The sequence below is a fragment of the Castanea sativa genome, chromosome 6, assembly GCF_040712315.1.
Source record: "Castanea sativa cultivar Marrone di Chiusa Pesio chromosome 6, ASM4071231v1".
Classification (NCBI taxonomy): domain Eukaryota; kingdom Viridiplantae; phylum Streptophyta; class Magnoliopsida; order Fagales; family Fagaceae; genus Castanea; species Castanea sativa.
Genome location: NC_134018.1, coordinates 53,108,375 through 53,127,965, shown reverse-complemented (window position 1 = coordinate 53,127,965; position 19,591 = coordinate 53,108,375). Strand labels below are relative to the sequence as shown.

Below are 19,591 nucleotides of genomic sequence, written 5' to 3'. Positions count from 1 at the left end.
AGAATTTAGTTAATAAAGTTATACATGATAAATTTTTATTTGTGGAGTAGAAAAAGTAAGATAGTAGATTTGGACTCCATATTAAGAGTCCGTTTGGATAGAACTTATTGCTGAAAACTGAAAACTGAAAATACTGTACAAAAATAATTTTTTAATGTGTAAAAATTACTGTTCATCCCAAAAAGTACTGTTCATTGGCCTAAAATCACTGTTCATGGCCAATGAACAATAACATATGCGCGTGGAAAAAAAAAAAGAAAAAAAAAACGTGGACACAGCTGGAAAACGCTGCATCCAAACGTATTCTAAGAATCAATTTCTTAATCATATATTTACAATTTTTTAGTAAACTTTAAATACCAACAGCCTATTTTGATTTTTTTTTTTACTTAAATTTAAATGGTAACACGAACAATAAATTTTACCCATTACTATTGGTTTTTACTACTTTTTATTTTTTGTGTAGATGTGTTTGCTTTTTCACTTGGGTCCATGTGGGTGGCTCTAATTAATTATTTTGTGACATCATTGTTATTATCTATATTATTATTTAAGGGGTTTTTTCTGTTTGGATTCCTCATTTTTTAGTTCAAAAATGCTCATACAGTCCTATGTTTAAGTAGAGACAAAAGTAAAGGACAATCTGGTAAAAATGTAACTCTAACTCTCATTAAAATATTGCCTAAAAAATAAGACTATTCTACTATTCACTTATAAATTAAAATTTTAAAATAAAAATTATATATATATATATATATAAAATAATTAAATACAATTTTTTTTTTATAAAATAAAACAACTAAAAAAAGTCTCATAACACACGCGAAAAGTATGCGATGAGGCTAGTACAAAATAAAAGAGGGTCATGACTATTTAATAAAGTGGGGAATGTTCATAAAAAAAAAAAGTGGGGAATTTTGTTTTTTGTAATATAATAGTGGGGAAATTAATTTTTATCATTGGTAAATTGAAGAGAAGATTCAGTGTGTACTGATCATGTACCGCGTGGACTTCATTGACCAGCTTTGGCCCCAAATTTTGAGTTAGGATTAGTGGATGCCATTCCATGCTTTGCTCATTGGATTATTTGTATGTGGGACATCCCACCAGTCCACAAGTCGTCCCTATATACTTACCCAGTAAGTTACACAGCCAATCAAGAAGATGGGTGGGTAATGAGTCCATTGACGATGTGGAAAAGCTTGAATATATAGGAGAACAGAAGAAGAACAAAGCACACCAGCTGCTATTAATTTCAGTTTCTACTTTGTGAACCACCTTTTCTTCCTATCTCCACCTTATATATATTTCTTTCTTGCGTTGTGAATCGCAATTTTTCACTCTCGATCGGAGTATGGCTGAACTTCTTATTTCTGTTCTCTTGGAGCAGTTTGCTTCAATCACTACTCGAGAGGCGAAACAAGAGTTAAGGTTGGTTGTTGGCGTTGATGAAGAAGTCCGAAAGCTTGAAGGCAATTTACGAACTGTATATGCGGTGCTCGAAGATGCTGAGAAGAGACAAATGAAGGAGCATACTGTGAAGCTTTGGTTAGAAAAGCTCAAGGACGTATCCTATGAGATGGACAACGTGCTGGATGAGTGGAACACTGCAATGATCAAATCAGAAATTGAAAAAGAAGAAGAGGAAACTGCTGCAAATGATCCTATTGTGAAGAAAAAGAAGAAGGTATGCCCCTTCATCCCCTCTCCTACTTGTTGTTATCAAGTTCATAAACTTGTTTTGCGTCATGACATTGCTCACAAGATAAAAGAACTAAATAGAAAATTAGATGAGATTGTAAGAGAGAGAGGGATGTATGGGTTTGAGTCGACTAGAGACCCTACCCTCGAAGTAGTTGAGCATCCAAAAACTACTGCCTTTGTTGATATATCTGAAATATGTGGCCGTGATGAGGTTAGGGGTGATTTAGTGAGCATTCTGTTGGGCAAGGGTAATGAAGAAGAAAGAAGCCCTTATGTAATCTCTTTAGTGGGCATGGGTGGAATTGGAAAAACCACTCTTGCCCAATTAGCCTATAATGATCCTGAAGTGCAAGACCACTTTGAGAAAAACATAATGTGGGTTTGTGTTTCTGGACCTTTTGATCAGTGTAAGGTAGCCAAAGCAATCATTGAAAGCTTAGGAGGTGGTGACCCAAACATTATTGAATTGCAAAGTCTACTAAAAAAAATTTGTGAATTAATTATGGGAAAGAAGTTCTTTCTTGTCTTGGATAATGTGTGGACTGAAGATTCTACATTATGGGAGCCATTTAAACTTTCACTCAAATATGGTGCCCAAGGGAGTAGAATTCTAGTAACCACACGAAAAAACGTAGTTGCAAAGATGATGGGTAGTGCATGCACGATCAATTTGGAGGTATTGTCTGACGAAGATTGCTGGTTGGTATTTAGTAAAATAGCATTTTCTGATAAGGATTCTGAGGAATGTAAGCAATTAGAAGACCTTGGCATACAAATATCAAAGAAATGTAAAGGCTTGCCACTTGCTGCAAAAACTCTCGGGAGTCTAATGCGCTTCAAGAGAAGTAAAGAACAATGGGAGATGGTTTTATACAGTAGTTTGTGGGAATTAGAAGACGTGGAGAGGGGTCTTTTCGCACCGTTATTATTGAGTTATTATGATTTGCCTTCTCCATTTAGACGATGTTTCTCATATTGTGCTTTTTTTCCAAAAGATTATTTCTTTTCTACAGATGAGTTGGTCTTAATGTGGATGGCACAAGGATATATCAATTCAAAAGAAAATATGGAGATGGAAATCAAAGCAAGAGAATACTTTGAATCTTTGGCCATGCTCTCCTTCTTCCAAGATTTTGTGAAAGATAATGGTGGCAAGATAATAAGGTGTAAAATGCATGACATAGTGCATGACTTTGCACAGTTAATGACAAAAAATGAATGCTTCACAATCAATAGTGACAAAGAGTTGGGATTAGATTATAAAAATGCTCACCATTTGCGTTTAGAAATTGCAAAAGAGGACCAAAATCTTGTGTCCATTTATAGTGCAAAAAATTTGCGCACCCTCAATTTTTTATATCGAAGTGATTATAACCTATCTAATTTATTCCAACATTTTAGAAGGTTACGAATGTTAACTTTGGATTGTCTAGATGGTAAATCAAAGGAACTTCCAGATATTGTGCAAAATTTCATACATTTAAGGTATCTCAATTTAGTTAATTACAATGGAGACAAATTACCTGAAACCATTTGCAATCTATGCAATTTACAAATGTTGAAGATCAATATTCGGAGTGATGGGTTCAAGAAAATGCCACAGGGGATGGGTAAACTAATTAATTTAAGACATCTTATTTTGGGTGTATCTTCTTTAAACAGACAGTTGGAGTTTCCAAGAGGAATTGGAAGATTGACTTCTCTTAGAACATTAAGATATTTCTTTGTAAGTGGTAAGGATGACAACAAAGGATGTAAACTTGAAGAATTAAAAAATTTGAACTACCTTCAAGGGACTCTTGAAATAAGAGGGTTGGGGAATGTTACAAATGTAACTGAGGCCGAGAATGCACAACTTAAGAAGAAGAAATACCTTCGTGATTTGAATTTATATTTTGGCGGAGAGAATGATAGAAGAATAGAGAATGATGCATTAGTTCTAAATGCCTTAGAGCCGCCTCGAGACTTGGTAAATTTATCCATTTATGATTACCAAGGCACCACGATGTCTCCTAATTGGATGATGCCCCTAACCAATTTGAAAAGGCTTACTCTCGCATGCTTCACACAGTTAGATTGTTTGCCTCCTTTGGGGAAGCTTCCATCTCTCAAATCATTAAAAATAACTTTCTTTATGAGCTTGAAAAAGGTGGGTATTGAATTTTTGGGAATAGAACATGAACTCAAGAAATGTGATAAAATAAAAATATTCCCAAATTTGAAATCTCTCTCGTTTCATTATTTGAACGAGTGGGAAGATTGGATTGGGATTGGAGAAATGAGAGGAGGTGGAGGTGGAGGTGGAGGTGGAGGTGGAGGAGGAGTAGAAGAGGAGGAACGTTGCATTACTATAATGCCACACCTTAAACAGTTGACAATTCTCTATAGCCCAAAGTTAAAGTCGCTGCCAGACTTCCTTCGAACGGCTCCATTGCAGATATTGGAGGTCCGTCACAGTTCAATTTTGAGTGAACGTTGCCAAAAAGGATCAGGAGAAGATTGGGCCAAGATTTTCCACATTCCGAACATCCAGATTGATGGGAAGTATGTGCAAAGAGATGGTCGAGAAGTTAACTCAGAGTCAGAGGTAACTTGTTCTTCTTATCCTTGGGATTTTTCTTCTGTTTTCCAAAAAAATATCAGTTGAAAAACTTTTGGTTGGAAATTTTTTCAATTTCTGAATAATTTGGATAACTAGCATTGTATGTTGTTGCTTAGATTCGGTTATGTTGTCAATAAATGTATCCATTGCCTCAATTTAATGTACTTAACAAATAATTAGAAATGGTTTAAAATTTATTTAGACCGATGAAATGAACATGTCATCAAATTTCACTCATTAATTTGCATATATAAAGATAACAACACAAACTGCTACCACTTTCTAATTCATTTACGGTTTAATATTTATTTATTTGTGATTTAGTATTGCAAGTCTGATCCACTCAAGGATAACTTCTTCTCTCCATCTTCTGCTTTGTTTCTTCTTTCAGCTGACCAAAATTTCAATTGATTATTTTAGTTCTCTCTCAAAAATTCCCACTTGAAAGAAATAAATAACTTTGGTATTTAAATCTATCCCAATAGTGCAATTTTATGTACTCTTTTTGTGTGAAAGCTTTTTGTATATGAATTAGATTACAACTTCCAATCACTTCATTTATAATATATTCTAGAATTTGTGTCTATCAATTATAGGCTTAAGGAACCAATCATATGGAATTCATTTGATAGAGAGGGAAACATTTACATCTTAGTTTCTCCTTAAATTTTTTGAGTGACTCTGTAAATTGATTGAAGTTCTGTCTGTCTAATGCCTACAATGATTCCGACCTCAACAAAGATAAACCTGTTGGTTTTGAAGCAAGCATATATATACTTCTGTTATTGCTAATTCTTAACCATGTAAACTTTGATTTGAAGCACTATACTGTCTTGTGGCCCAGTTAATGCCAACTTATTATGTTTTCCACTAAACTTGGATTTGAATCAAGAGAAGTTCAAAAAATTCCAACTTGATAATCATGAGTATGTCTGGTATGATCGTTTTGATGATGATTTAGTTTCTTCTACTGGTGAAATATTGCTCTTTTGGAAGCTTATGATTTGCTTAACGTTATTTTTCTGATCTTGTGCAATGCATATTCATGTTGCAGTCTTCTAGTTCCACAATGAATTTACCTGGTTGAAACGTATTGGTCTCTTCTCTTCACATTCGTGGTTGGTGTCAGTTTATTCAAGTAAGTCATCAATTTTGAGATATCCCCTTTTTTTTTTTGGCTTCATTTGTGTGGCCGTTCTTGTGGAAATTATGCTTTTCAATGTTCATTACTTTTAGTAGCTAATCTGCACAACTTGTTGGTAATAGTAAAATCCTTTGAATTTCCATTTACAACATGCCCAACAGCCCGAAATAGTTTACTATGAGATGCGTTTTTTTATAATTCTTATTTTCTAATATGTATTGGTTGCACTTTACCATCTTGGTTTGTGTACATGCAGTTCATGTTAGCTGTATTGACTTAAGTTTGTTACTTTTAGATAGTGCGGAACTAGGAATTTTTGTTTGGGGATCAAGACAACCATCCACACACACACATATATATATATATACACGAGCGTTTTTTTATTATATACACACACACATATATATATATATATATATACACACACACTTTTTTATTTGATATGTTATATATATACGCACCAAAAAAAAAAAGTTTAGTATTTTCAATCAAAATTATTTTTGATAGCGAATTTTCATAAAAAATAAAATTCATTTTTTCCATTTTCATAATAAAATTCTTAAAAATTTTTATTTTAAATACAAATTATCAAATTTTATACTAAAGTAAGTAAAAAAATTTTCAATTAAACTAATGAAATTTTCAAAAATATGAATAATCCAAAACTTGGAGGAATAAATTAAGCTCCTTGCTCTAACTCATTATGTGGCAACTAAAGACACATTTCACGTATTGTTTTAGTGACATTTTTTTAATGAGTCAATGACTTGTTAATTGCCACATAACGGGTTGGAAAAGATAGATTCAAACATGTTTGATACCAAACTTTATCAAATATTTAACAGATATAAGAGCATATTTTACAATAAAAAATAGAATTGCAAAAAATAAAGTCACATTTCTATAACAATTAGACCAATTATATATTTTAAGAGCATTATTAGACTAATTCAAATATTTTGGGGGGCTAACTCTTATTTTCGTAGACTAAATTTTAAAAATATTAAAATAATTGTATATATATATTTTTTAAAAATTTCAAAATTTTGGAGGGCCCCACCCTTATACGTACCTCCGCTCCTACTTTAGATGCCACAGGGCAGAGGATCAAGCTCCTTAGTTTCAACAGAGCGTAGTACGTGTCACCCCACATCACATACTTATTATTTTTATTTTTTGAAAAAAGTAAAGTTTTTATTAAAAAAAATCATATGTAAGTCTAAAATTAATTGAATGGAAGATGGTAAATAATTATGTAACTAATATAACAGGAGATCTCTAATTGAAAATAGCTTCATTAACATTTAGATATGATGAAAATTAAGAAGTGATACCTTTTGGCAAGGTCCTACATGCCCAAAATTTTCTATATATATACACACGCACTTAGGAAAAAGCTATAAAGTATAAATCATACATTAGGGCATCCAAAGGAAAAATTCACCAATCACTTGATGCATACTAAAAATTAAAAAAGTAAATTTTTTTCATAAAATAGAAGTAGAAGCTTAGAACATGTAATTTTTAATTAAACTTGAGATGTATGGATATATTAGCAATAAATATGTAAACTGTGAAGAGTTTAATCTAAATAATTCTTTAGTTATTCATGTGAGGCCAACAACAACAATCATTTAACAAAGAATCAAAATAATCATGTGATGTTGCAACAATCATTTAACAAAGTATTTAGGAATAATCAAGAAATTCATGGTTAGGAATAATCTAATAAATTAATCTATTTTTATTGATAAGACATGCTTGTAGCATTAATAGGTATAGACAATGGTTCATCCAACCTACAACTGCATATTTAGAACTTCAATTAACTATGTTTTTAAACAGTTTGAATATTATAATTAAAAACCGCAAGAAGCTTGAGAAACCGAAGAAAATAAGTAAAAACCCCTAAAAAAAGTTCATCTAAAAAAAAAAAAGAGAAATGCATACCGGCTATATCTTGGGGATTTATATATTGGCATGAGTTTGTCATCTCCAAAACTTGAAAGAGGACTAACTAACGTAGAATTTTAAATTATAATAGGATTAAGATTTTTAATTAATTTAAAAATAATAAAATAAAGAGAAGGTATGGAAATAGAGAATTTGGAAGTCAAGATAAACCTACGGCTAGTAAAATACTAATAGTGTAAAACCTTTTTTGTGTAGTTAATTATATTAATAATAAAAGGATTAGAAGAAGAATTTGAATTGTAATCGAATTAAGATTTTTATCAACTTAGAAATTATAGGAGAAAAATATAAGAAAAAAAAATCATATCTATTTTTTTAAAATCTATAAAAGTTTCTGCAATTTAGTAAAGTCACTTGACATAACCACAACTTCTAACCCTAACTTTTATTATATAGTATATGATATGATATAGATAATGATGGTCATTAGAGTTTTTTTTAAAAAAAAAAAAAAGGTACAGAAAGCCCAAAAGTGGTGATGGAATGGTTGGCTTACAACTTGTGTAGTAACAATGCTCGCTACTCTCTTATCTGGGATTACAGGCAACTTATGGAGACGATATCAGAAATGAAGATTAGGCATTGCTTTTGTGAGGCGAACTAGTGCACGAACAAACTAGCAAAAAAGGGAGCTCTCCAAAGTCAAGATTTTGTGATTTATGTGGATCCACCTTCAACATTGATATGCTTATGTATTTTAATTCGATAGGGTTGTACTAAGAGAGACTATGCCATAACACTCCCAATTTAAGTTAAGTGTGCATTTGTGTAGCGGTATTTTTGTGTTTGCGTTTCACTTGGCTGGTCTCATGGCATTGTTCATGGACCAGCCAAGTGATGAAAAAAGTGTGAACAGTATTTATAATAACAATAAATATTTTGCTAAAGTATTTTTAGTAATAATTTTTTAATTTTTAGTAAAATAAGCGGAATTTAAACCCACCCAAGTTAATGCAATGCAGTACTTTTTCTACCCAAAAAAGAAAAAAGAAAGCCCAACACGTCTCTAACTGTGGTTTACCTATTGGCCTCTCCTCTTATCTATAGTAGCCCACTTTATGAGACCTCCCTTAGTCTTTCTGCCACTCACTACTTGGCCCAATCCTTTCCTCTCTATTGCTAGTGTGACATAACTGATAATCCAAAATAAATGATGTCAAACATTTCTCTCGTTTATAATATGAAATGAAAGCCCAAAAACAACAGAAGTACAGTCTTCCCAGGTTGTTGGAAATTTTTAAGTCCCCTTTTACCCAAAAATATAAGAATCCAAAAAAAAAAAAGAAAAACACAAAACTTTGGGTCCATTTCTAGACTCTAGAACAAGATTCTAGCAATGTTGTCTTTAAACCCCATAACAAGAAAATTAAAAGAACAAAGTTTAAACCTCATAGATGCCATTGCAATGCCACCACTTCTTTCTAGTCCCAGATTCTCTCTCTCTCTAACCTCACAGGACTCTCACTTCTGCCATTTCTTTCCCTCAACAACCTCGACACTCAAATTCCTCACCACCAAAACCAAAACTTTAATCCCCACCTCCATTATTACCATGTCAATTTCCACCTCATCTTCTTCTTCTTCATCACAACCCAAAGAAGACTTACACAACGAAAACCTTATACAAGTCCTCAAATACCACAAAGAAACCAAGCACAACTTCGACAATTACGCACGAGGACCACACGGCCTCGACTGGGCTAACCAGCCCAACCCTTTTCGCCGTTACCTCTCTGCTCCTCTCCTCCCTCTCCTTCACTTCCCAACTCAAACCGAACCCCAAAAAAACCAAACTTTACAGCAAAACCCCGATGATGCATATGCTCCTCTATATTCCTCTCTCTTCCTTTCTCTCCCTCCTCCAAAACCCATTTCCCATTCCACCATTTCTCAATTCTTCTATGACTCTCTCGCTCTCTCAGCTTGGAAATCAACTGGATACTCCACCTGGTCTCTCAGAGTGAATCCCAGTAGTGGTAACTTGCACCCCACGGAAGCTTATATTATTGCTCCACCAATTGAGTCCTTGTCTAATTCACCTTTTATTGCGCATTATGCTCCAAAAGAGCATTCTTTGGAGCTTAGAGCCGAAATCTCATCTGGGTTTTTCCCCAATTTCTTTCCTGAGAACTCTTTTCTCGTGGGGCTCTCCTCCATTTTCTGGAGAGAGGCTTGGAAGTATGGTGAGCGCGCCTTTCGGTACTGTAATCATGATGTTGGCCATGCTATTGCCGCGGTGACAATGGCTGCAGCCGGCCTTGGTTGGGATGTGAAGCTTTTGGATGGTCTGGGATATGTGGAATTGAAGAAGCTTTTTGGGCTTGAAGTTTTCCCGGAATTCAAATTCCCCTCTAGGCCTGTCAAGGGTAAGTTTCCGGAGATTGAATTTGAACACCCTGATTGCTTGCTATTAGTTTTTCCTAATGGAATTGGTAAAAAATTTGATGTGAATTATAAAGAATTGAGTTCTGCAATTTCGGAGTTTTCTAAATTGGAGTGGAAGGGAAAGCCTAATTTGCTTAGTAAACAGCATGTTTGTTGGGATATAATTTATCGAACTGCTGAGGCAGTGAAAAAGCCGTTAGTGATAGGAGATAGGCTTGAAATTGATCCTTTTAAGAGTAGTGGGGTTCGTAATGAAGGTTCTTATAAAGGTTTTACGGTTAGGGAAGTTGTTAGGAAGCGTAGAAGTGCAGTGGATATGGATGGAGTTACTGCAATTCACAGAGATACTTTTTATCAGATACTGTTACATTGCCTTCCTTCGGGTTGTGGAAGTGGAGGGAAGCAAAGAAGACAGCTGGCATTGCCGTTCCGGGCACTTCCTTGGGATGCTGAGGTGCATGCTGTTTTGTTTGTTCATAGGGTGACAGGGTTGCCAGCAGGGCTGTATTTCCTGGTGAGGAATGAGGACCATTTTCATGAGCTTAAGAACTCTACGAGTTCTAATTTTGCGTGGGCAAAACCAGAGGGGTGCCCTGATGATCTCCCTCTGTATGAACTCGATACATCTTCAGGATCTCTGAAGGATTCTCGGTATTACAGGCTCTCTGAAAAATTATCATGCCATCAGGTGTGTCACATTTTTAATGGTTTTATCATTTTGAATGTTTCGTCTATCAATAGAGTAGTTCAGAGACTGGAATATAAACATGTGTAAAGGGGGTATTGATGTTTAATACTTTATCTAGTTCATGAATATGAAATTGAAAGAACTACTATTAAAGTATGAATCTTAGAAATGAACATGAAATTGGATATGGATTTTCATATACTCTATTTTTTCCTTTTAGTGAATAAAAAGGTAGTTGCTGTTGGATTTTGTGTTTTGAAGCACCATGCTTAATGACCGAAGCTATTTACAAGACACTAAGCAACATGAATCCTTTTCCACATAACTAGTGTGCCAATATTTTCTCCTGGCAAAAAGGAAAAAAATAAATCTGTGAATAATTTGAAAACATCTAGTAAAATTTCTTGTGGATTAGAAGATGTGCTGCACCCTTTGAGCAGAAACATTATTTTTTAGAGTAGAAGTGTATTAAATTTTTGACTGATTATTTTTTAATGATATTTTGGGATTAAGGTTTGGTGGTTGTTGTTTCTAAATGATATCATCAAAAACTCTTTAAACTTTATCTGAATTCAATGGACCAGAGACTAATATGAATTCTGATTTGTTCCTTTACCTATCAGTTATTCAATTCTCCCATTTATGTGCGGAAGAATAACCTCATTTCTTAATGTAAGTTGAATTGACAATGAGATTTGCCTTTTTGCATGTTTGCCAATAGCTAAAAATTGATGCACCTATATGCAGGAAATTGCTAGTCATGGCTGCTTTAGTCTTGGTATGGTGGCTCGTTTTGAGAGTAGTTTGCGTGAGAAGAACACATGGATGTATCCTCGATTATTTTGGGAGACTGGAGTTCTTGGACAGGTGTTGTACCTTGAAGCTCATGCTGTCGGCATCTCTGCAACTGGAATTGGCTGTTACTTTGATGATCCTGGTAAACTTCTTTTGCTCGCTGTTATTTTGGCAGAGGGTTCTCAATTTAGTTTCAACTGTTCATAGTAATTGAGAATTCATGCGAAGTTTCATGCAAAAAACAGATAAATGTTACACATTTAGACTGATTATACCAAAATCTAAGTTCTAGTGGGAATAAAGGCAAATGCTTTTCCACATTGACTGAGAAGATGTTGAAAAACAAATCAGTCATGTTCAATTTAACATGGAAGAAAATATTAAGCGATGACTATATTCTTTTGATGAATAAAAATAATTTATTAAAAAAGAACTAGATGGATTACACTGGGTATGTACCAACTAGTCCTAACCAATTACAATCTAAAATTCTAGGAATATAGAAAATCAAAGAACGCTGACTAAGGCATTCATCCAATCATACAAAGACTGTAATAAGGAAAGTAATCACGTGAATAGGATGTTCAACACTATCAAAGTTCTTGCTATTCCTTTCTTGCCATATAGTCCACAAAATACATAAAGGAGCAGCTTCCCAAACTCAACTCTTACACCCCTTTGATTATGGAACCTTCTTTGCGAACAAGCTAGCATTTGAACTATCATCTTGGGTATAATCCAAGATACTCCAAATAAAGCAAACACAAGAGATCACACATCTCTAGCCACAGAAAAATGAAGCAAAAGATGCTCCACAGTCTCTCCACTATTCTCACACATGCAACACCAATCCACAATCAGTATCGAGATCTTACCATGTGTTGTTGTCCATGTGAAAAAGCGACCTTATGAGGCACCATAGCTCCCCAAATGCTTCACCAAGTAAAAGAAACACCCCTTGAACCCCTCAGGACTTCATAATACAATAATCAAGTGAGAAAACCAAGAATCTGGTTCATGTGGCGAGGACTAATAAAAGAAATGGTTGAAAAATTATCACTATGAAGACTGCACCAGAAAAAAGATGAAATTTTGTGGTTCACCATAGGTGATGTGTTGTAATTTCATATGATTGGTATAAAGACAACTTGGGATTTATAGAATCCTGACTCAAAGTAGTTGAACCTGGAAGCATTCTTTGGAATATGGACTTTGTGAATTAGCAATTTTAGGTCCCAGAGCAATCTACCTTGCATGTATTTTTCTTCCAAGTTCTAAACAGTTTTTCTCTCATATGACATATGAGTTACTCCCAAGTGTGCAAGAGATGGCTTTCACAACGACCATGCTGAAAAATGACTCCCAACTGTTTGGTGCTTACTTCAACCAGAGTCTTAAATTCTAAAAGCCTCAGGCCATGCCTGTATAAGAGTAACTGTCATTGTCTACGTAAGAGTCATAATAAGCTCAAAATTTACATTTCCTAATGATTACTATGAATCTATTCCAGGTACTATGTGATATTAAATTTATAAAGATGAACATACTGGTGGCCAGTTATCCAGTCACATATCAGCCAAATGGCTGTCATTCTTTTATTTGAATAAATTTTTTTACTTACCAACAACAACAGAAATGAGAACAAACAACAACAACAAATAAATGACCTAAAACTAAGTTGGCTCCATATTTCACAAAGAAAGACTGGTTTTACTCAAAAGTCTTTCAAGACATTTAAAGTTATCACATTTATGTATGTACATCTATTGAGCCAATGAACTGTTATCTCAAATTGAACTTTTCCTCCTTGTAAGAGTAAGATGGAAGGTGAGGTTGTGGAGATAAGAGGAGTAGCATGTTCCTCTAGAGACACTTAACTCCACATGATAACTCTACAGAATTCCAAATAGGAACTAGAGAAAATTTTCATAGATGAGCAGGTGGCACAGGATTATAAGCCTCGAAGAACTGTAGAAGTAAAAGGCCTTGGCTTGTCTTCATTTAGTGTTATGAGTTCTGTAAAGGGTACCAAGCCTAAAGTTGAGAATGCATAAGATTTGTTCCCCTCAAGAAATTATAACTAAAAAATGAAAATGATGTTCAAGGAATTTGGAAAATGATGAAATGATTATCAAAGTTGGTGAGAATTTTGAGAAAGAATGGCAGCACGAGGTACGGGAAAACCTACAAAAGAAAGTTAGAATCTGAACTAAGTAGAACCATTTTTGGATTGCCATTGCAATGAGTATACACTTCCTGGTGTAATTTCTTTCAAGTTGAGTGTTAAAAACCAATATTACACAGAAATTTATTTAAAATTTTAAAAGATCTGAAAAATGTTCTTAACTCCATAACTGTCATGCTAGTCTAGAAAATTTATGTTTTAAACGTGGGGTTCAAGTGATAGCCCAGTTGGTATCCTTTGTGGTTTATGTGGTCTAAACCCCACCTCTCCCCTCCCCACTATTTACCTATATAAAGAAAAAAGTTTAACCAAAGTAGGAGAACTGGACTTGTTGGGATGCAGACACATGTCAAACACTTGCCACGTGTCCACATCTCCATAGATCTAATGTATAAGAGCATTGGACCCAATCTTTGCTCATATATAGTTAAAAAAAGTTCCTCTTGTTATTGTATGTCATGGGACTCTCATTGTATGACCTCTTGTATATTACAGGTCCTAGAAGTGTATTCATAAAAACTGCTTTTTTTTGGTTTGTTTTGCAGTGCATGAGACCCTCAAGTTGAGAGGATCAAACTTTCAAAGTCTCTATCATTTCACTGTTGGAGCTCCTGTCCTGGACAAGCGGATTATGAGCCTACCAGCATATCCAGGCCCTAATATTGATACCTGATTGCAGACTTTCCTTTAGGCTTGGATCACAATTAAGACTTTTTAACACTTGCACATTCCTTAAAATTGATATAAATAACAAATTTCCCGCCAAATAGGTTTTACTATGATAGAGAACTTCACATTTGTCTAAGGTTTTTGTACGAGACCATGCCTGTAAATTGTTTTAATAGTCTTTTAATGGCTTTAGCTGCATGGTATTTGATGTAAAGTTGAATTCAGCTCTATCCTCCATGTTCTTATTCAGGTTCAACTTGAAAATAATATTGATAATGTAAGTATGCTGCCAATGTCATTTAACTTTTTCGTTTGATGATAGTTGGAAACAAAACTCTGGCTATTTGTTGATTCAGATATGGAATTTGTAGATGGCATACGGAATGCAACTTGGGTTTGAGTTTAAACATGAGAGGAATGTGATATGAGAACGCAGTTTAAAACCAATATTTTGCCCACTTACTATCGCTTGCTCCATTGACTATGCTCACTGATAGGCCCCTGAAAATTCATACATTACTTACAAACTGATATGTTTCTTCTTATTCTTCTTCTTCTTCTTCTTTTTAATAAAAAAGAACACTGATATAAGCCTATGGATACAAAGGAAAGCTCAGTTCTAGATGGTGGAAAAAGGTGTTGGATTCCACTTATTATTTGATTCAAGGTTTAAAAAGTTCTGTAGGAGGGTGCCCAAGTTTAAATACTAGATGCTGCACAGGCACGCGTGCACACATTACATGAGAGAGAGAGAGAGAAAGAGAGAGAGAGAGAGAGTGTAGTATTAAGAAAAAATTATATAGGTTAAAATAAACAGTAATTCTCATCAGCATCAAAACTATGTCATCAAACCAAGATTCAATACAACTCAAGTATAAGACTAAACCAAAACAACCTTTTCACAAATCTGTTTGTCAAAGGACAACATGGATTTAGGGGAAAACAACCAATTTAAGGCTTCAAGTTTAAAATTTCTGGGAGGCAGCCTTGATTCTTGTCTTTGGGTATTCTAGATGCACCCATGCTAAGATAAGGCCTCAATCTCAACTTGGTCTACCTTGGAAAACATCTTGTGGTATATGCTATAGTAGGCCTGTGACATCTGCTCTTTTGATGGTTAAACTGAGCAAATATGCCTTTCTAGCTAGTAACTCTTGTAAGTTGTCACTCTGTGTAATGTAGGAACTGAAGGCCAGTGCCCTAAAAACAAAACCAGGACAAACAAATACACTGCCGTATCTCATGTGAAATTATCTCAGGTTCTTCCCAGATCACATGATGGGTATTGTCAATCATTAGATTTAACATCATGAGCTGGGCAGACATATAGCTTGATCGATTTTAGAAACTTACTATTTCTGCAAGAACCCGCCCAAGTGTTTGTGTGTAAGATGGACCATGTTGAGCAAAGCAATGTGATAATTAATGCTGCAGCAGAATGGACAAACATAGCGGTATAATTCCACTGATGCCAAGCAACGTTTGTACTCTCAGAAAAAATGAAACAGAAATGAACATAAAGGCTGGCAAAAGGGAGCAGACTCCTAAACATAGGCTCAACTTAGTTTAGTTCCCTCTTCATGGATTGGTTGCATGGTCTACATTGCCCCAAAATATGCCACATTTAAATCCAATGTCATCAGGCTTATCCATACTGCCTCGACTCATGAGCAACACGTATGCGTATGACCCACATTTTCTTTCCACGGCTTTCAGTTTGCAATATTACTCAGGTCCTGACTCTTTCCAATCATTTCACTATGCTTAGCCAGAAAATTCGCATTTGAAGAGCCAAGTGTTACAAGATTATGTGGAACAAATCTATTTCAAAATTAAAGGGGTTAATTGACCCAAAAAAGTCATCCATTCCATATTTAAATGAATCCAAGAAGAGACCTAAGGAAAGCCCAGTCTTCCAATAGTTAAACATGGTAATCAGGCTCTTCATCTTGTTCACTAAAGGAAGAGAAGCCCTGTACATGAGGGCCCCAATGCCCTCAACAACAACCACAGCCAAGGCAGCAGATAGAATGTCCCAATCACCTGTTTGCCCAATAACAGTAGCAAAGGCAGTTGCACAGTAAAACCCCACCAAGAAAAAGAGTATTTTCATTGGAAGATTTTTCCGTATCTCCCGAATTTTTGCACTTACCTTGGTGCGAATAGCTTGAAAGGCCCTTATTAAACGCGTTCTGCCATTGGGGCTATTTGCGGGAGAAGGATCAAATCCGCTGCTATCCACATTGCTCCTAATGGACCAAGTCATCCTTCTGAACAGTTCAAACAGAAAGTTAAAGTTACGCACAGAGACATTTTAATTAATTTGCAATATCTGCCATGTAGAGAAAAAGAGCTTCTCCCTTGCAGAAACAGGACCGTGCTATATTTTGAAGAACAAACAGGACCTGAGTGAGAGAGAAGTAGAAGAAAATAGATGGTCTTAACTGAATAAGAATTTTTTACATGGAAATAAGTATTTGATATGGCAGTCGGTTGAGCACCAAATCAACAAGTACATGAAAAAAACTATATTTTCAAGCAAACAAAGGAATCGCCAAGTATGTGCACAACATTCTACCAATTTTGAAGTATATAATAGTAATATGCCACACTATCTTTTGATGATAAACAACAAATAAGTACCCCATGAAATATCCCACAAATCCTAGCAGCACAAAACACTAAGTGCATTAAATTTGAGCATCAATCGCCATAGAGACTTACCTGAAATTGACTAAAGATGGTTTGGCTACAGGAAAGAAACTGCACTCAGAGCAGAGTTTCTGGCCAAATACATTAGTTTGACGAAGACATGATGCAATGCACACGATGGCAAATCTTGATCCGACAACTTGTGTTGGAGTTAATGGAAGCATAGCATTTCTTTGACAGTTAGGCAATGTGAATGTAATTTCCATTAACATGAAATAACCTGCAAGTAACTGTTACTTATCAAAAAAAAAAACCTGCAATAACTGTTTACTAGGTAATAGAGAAGACATTGAGAAAATCAGTAATATAACTGCAGGCACCTAGAAAACAATGAAAAAGTTGACAACTTGACATCTATATATAGAATAACTATTCTGATAATACTTCAAAATTTTGTTACATTTCATTAGTGCCAAACAAAGTGTTGACAGTCGTTGCATGTGTGCAAAGGCTAGTCCTCTATTTATGCAAACACCTATAAAATAGCATGCCAACAATATGATCATAGCAAAGAATGTATTTACAGAAAGAACAATGTTATCCACCCTGATCAGCAGCATTAATATTAAAAGCTTGAGCCCTAATGAATAAGTGGCTAACACAACCTTCACTGTACTTCTTGGATACCATATAGTCATTGTGTTACCACTCCCAAACTTGCAGATTTTATTACAAATACAACTGCCACTCAAAATTCACATTCTTCCTTTCAACAAATTATAACCTCCAATGTGGAGCCCATTTATCTTATAACGGGGTAGGTCTGTATTGGATTTACTTTTTGTCAAAACAGCAGCGGTATTGTGTTACCACTTTCAAACTCACACAAATTCACCATTTTCCTTTCAAAAAATTATTACCTCCAACAAAATTTTTTGAAATCTATATTGTTATTTCTTTGTTAAAACTTCCTTCCATTGTATGTTACAAGAGATTGGGATGCCTTATGCATTCACATATCAAAAGCAATTCAAATCACACACACACATTAGAAAGCCAATGTCAAGTGGTTGGTCTAGTAGTTTCCAAGTCTCATGCCACACACACACACACACACACACACACATTATTGTATTCTTTCTCATTCTTTTTACTCTCAAAGTCTAATAGTTATTCCTTTCTTTAAACTTTAACATAAGTAAAGTTGAGCTGCTTTTTTCCACTGGTTTCACTGATTTTTTTTAATCCCCACTTGTAAATTTCTCAAACGATTTTGAATTCTGGGACATTTTCACATCCATTCCTTTCTGGGCTTTGCCCACTAAGCTAGAAAAAATAAACGCACGATAACCAAAAAAAAAAAAAGCAAAAGTAAATAACCCCAATAAAGAGATTCATTCAAGAAAAAAAGCTATTGGGTTTTCTTGAAAATCATTCTGAAAAGAGAATTCCACTTAAAAGATTGCTAAATGTGGAACTTTCATTGAAAAACATTGGGTATATTACAGCCAATTCGATTTGCAAAAACCAGAATGTAAAAGATAAATAAATAAATAACTTACAATAGAAAAGCTCTGCGTATATCGAACTCTGACTCAGTTTTTAACTGTGAAGAGCTTCAGCTTTGCGTTTCTTCTTCCTCTCTGTATTATTTATTTTTGGTTGTTTTTCTTTTTCTCTTATTACTTGGTTTTCAGAAGCGTTTTGGAGTTGTCATGGGGAATAGAAATATTTGTCTTATCCGTTTGAACGACATACCGTTTACTTACCTTATACAAGATGGGACTTGGGTTTAGGGACAATACTTGGGTAAGGTTCCTCAAATGTTGTACCTTGTCTTATCTAGCACTAATTAAAATAATAATTAATTATAAAAAAAATAAAATAATAATAATCAAATACGATCGCTTCAATTAAATTTAATTGAGAAACTTAAGGTACACTTAAGAAACTATACTTAATTTTATCATTGACTTTCAAAGCTTGTTTGGGGTCTCATGGGTTTCTGAAGAACAAAGACAAAATTTGGTAGTAACTAATGACTATAACTCTCACTAACAAAATTTAACAGAGCTATATATTTTGAAATTTTGACTTTTAAGTTGCATGTTTATTATGATTGTAAAATATATATTAAATTTTGTGCCAATTGAATGTTATTTACTATTTGATTTATAAACTTATTTTTAATACATAATTTTAGAGAACAGTAAATTGAAATTTAAGCATTTAATTGATAATATAGCTATTGATCTTTTGGATATTTTACAAGCATGATGAATATAAAAAGAAAACGTAATCCAATGATGAATTTTTCAAAATTTATATATAATAAAAAGTTATTGAGTAGAATTGTAGCCATTAGTAACAACTTAGCTACAACCAAGATTGTAGCTAAACTTTGTTCCTCATAATCATCATAAACATGTACTATTTAAATTGTTATTTCAATGGTGCAAAGCTTTGCATCAATTGGATGTCCAAATTAAAAGTTATGGTATCGAACATTTGGGATCCTCGTAAACAATTTGAACATTAGTAAGTTTTAAACTTGAACTAAGACTTCGTTTGTTTAGCTTAATGATCTGAGTTTGAAGGGGGCATCTTTAATTAACAAGATGAACTAGCATTATTAGCTGGCAAATGTGCTTTGTTGATGATGTATTTACTACAAATATTATTAAAATTGGGGAATTTTTAATTTATTTTTTAAAATACATGGAACCATTAAGATAAACTCAAAAAACTTAAGAAAATGATTTTTTTTTTTTTGGCTTACCAAAGGAGCTTGTA

General features: G+C 34.2%; 3 protein-coding genes across 5 annotated transcripts; 2 read left to right on the top strand and 1 right to left on the bottom strand.

The window, feature by feature from the left end:
* Window positions 1-1,034: 1,034 nt before the first annotated feature.
* Window positions 1,035-8,311, top strand: LOC142637943 (putative disease resistance protein RGA4). Of its 2 annotated transcripts, none has more exons than XM_075811921.1 (3): window positions 1,035-4,291; window positions 5,361-5,444; window positions 7,968-8,311. In XM_075811921.1, exons 1-2 carry the CDS (start codon window positions 1,355-1,357, stop codon window positions 5,391-5,393), a joined length of 2,970 nt encoding a protein of 989 aa, XP_075668036.1. In that variant the 5' UTR covers window positions 1,035-1,354; the 3' UTR covers window positions 5,394-5,444; window positions 7,968-8,311. The 2 variants fall into 2 exon arrangements, with proteins under 2 accessions (XP_075668036.1, XP_075668037.1); XM_075811922.1 differs by having other exon boundaries at window positions 7,880-8,311.
* Window positions 8,312-8,706: 395 nt separating this feature from the next.
* On the top strand, window positions 8,707-14,437 carry LOC142637944 (uncharacterized). Of its 2 annotated transcripts, none has more exons than XM_075811923.1 (3): window positions 8,707-10,497; window positions 11,245-11,434; window positions 14,023-14,437. In XM_075811923.1, exons 1-3 carry the CDS (start codon window positions 8,761-8,763, stop codon window positions 14,148-14,150), a joined length of 2,055 nt encoding a protein of 684 aa, XP_075668038.1. In that variant the 5' UTR covers window positions 8,707-8,760; the 3' UTR covers window positions 14,151-14,437. The 2 variants fall into 2 exon arrangements, with proteins under 2 accessions (XP_075668038.1, XP_075668040.1); XM_075811925.1 differs by lacking the exon at window positions 14,023-14,437 and adding an exon at window positions 11,121-11,169 and having other exon boundaries at window positions 11,245-11,360.
* A 272-nt stretch (window positions 14,438-14,709) lies between these two features.
* LOC142639042 (uncharacterized) lies at window positions 14,710-18,475 on the bottom strand. The gene is made up of 3 exons (XM_075813136.1): window positions 18,361-18,475; window positions 16,871-17,078; window positions 14,710-16,416 (listed from the first exon to the last, which is right to left on the bottom strand). Exons 2-3 carry the CDS (start codon window positions 17,068-17,070, stop codon window positions 15,945-15,947), a joined length of 672 nt encoding a protein of 223 aa, XP_075669251.1. The 5' UTR covers window positions 17,071-17,078; window positions 18,361-18,475; the 3' UTR covers window positions 14,710-15,944.
* Window positions 18,476-19,591: the final 1,116 nt, after the last annotated feature.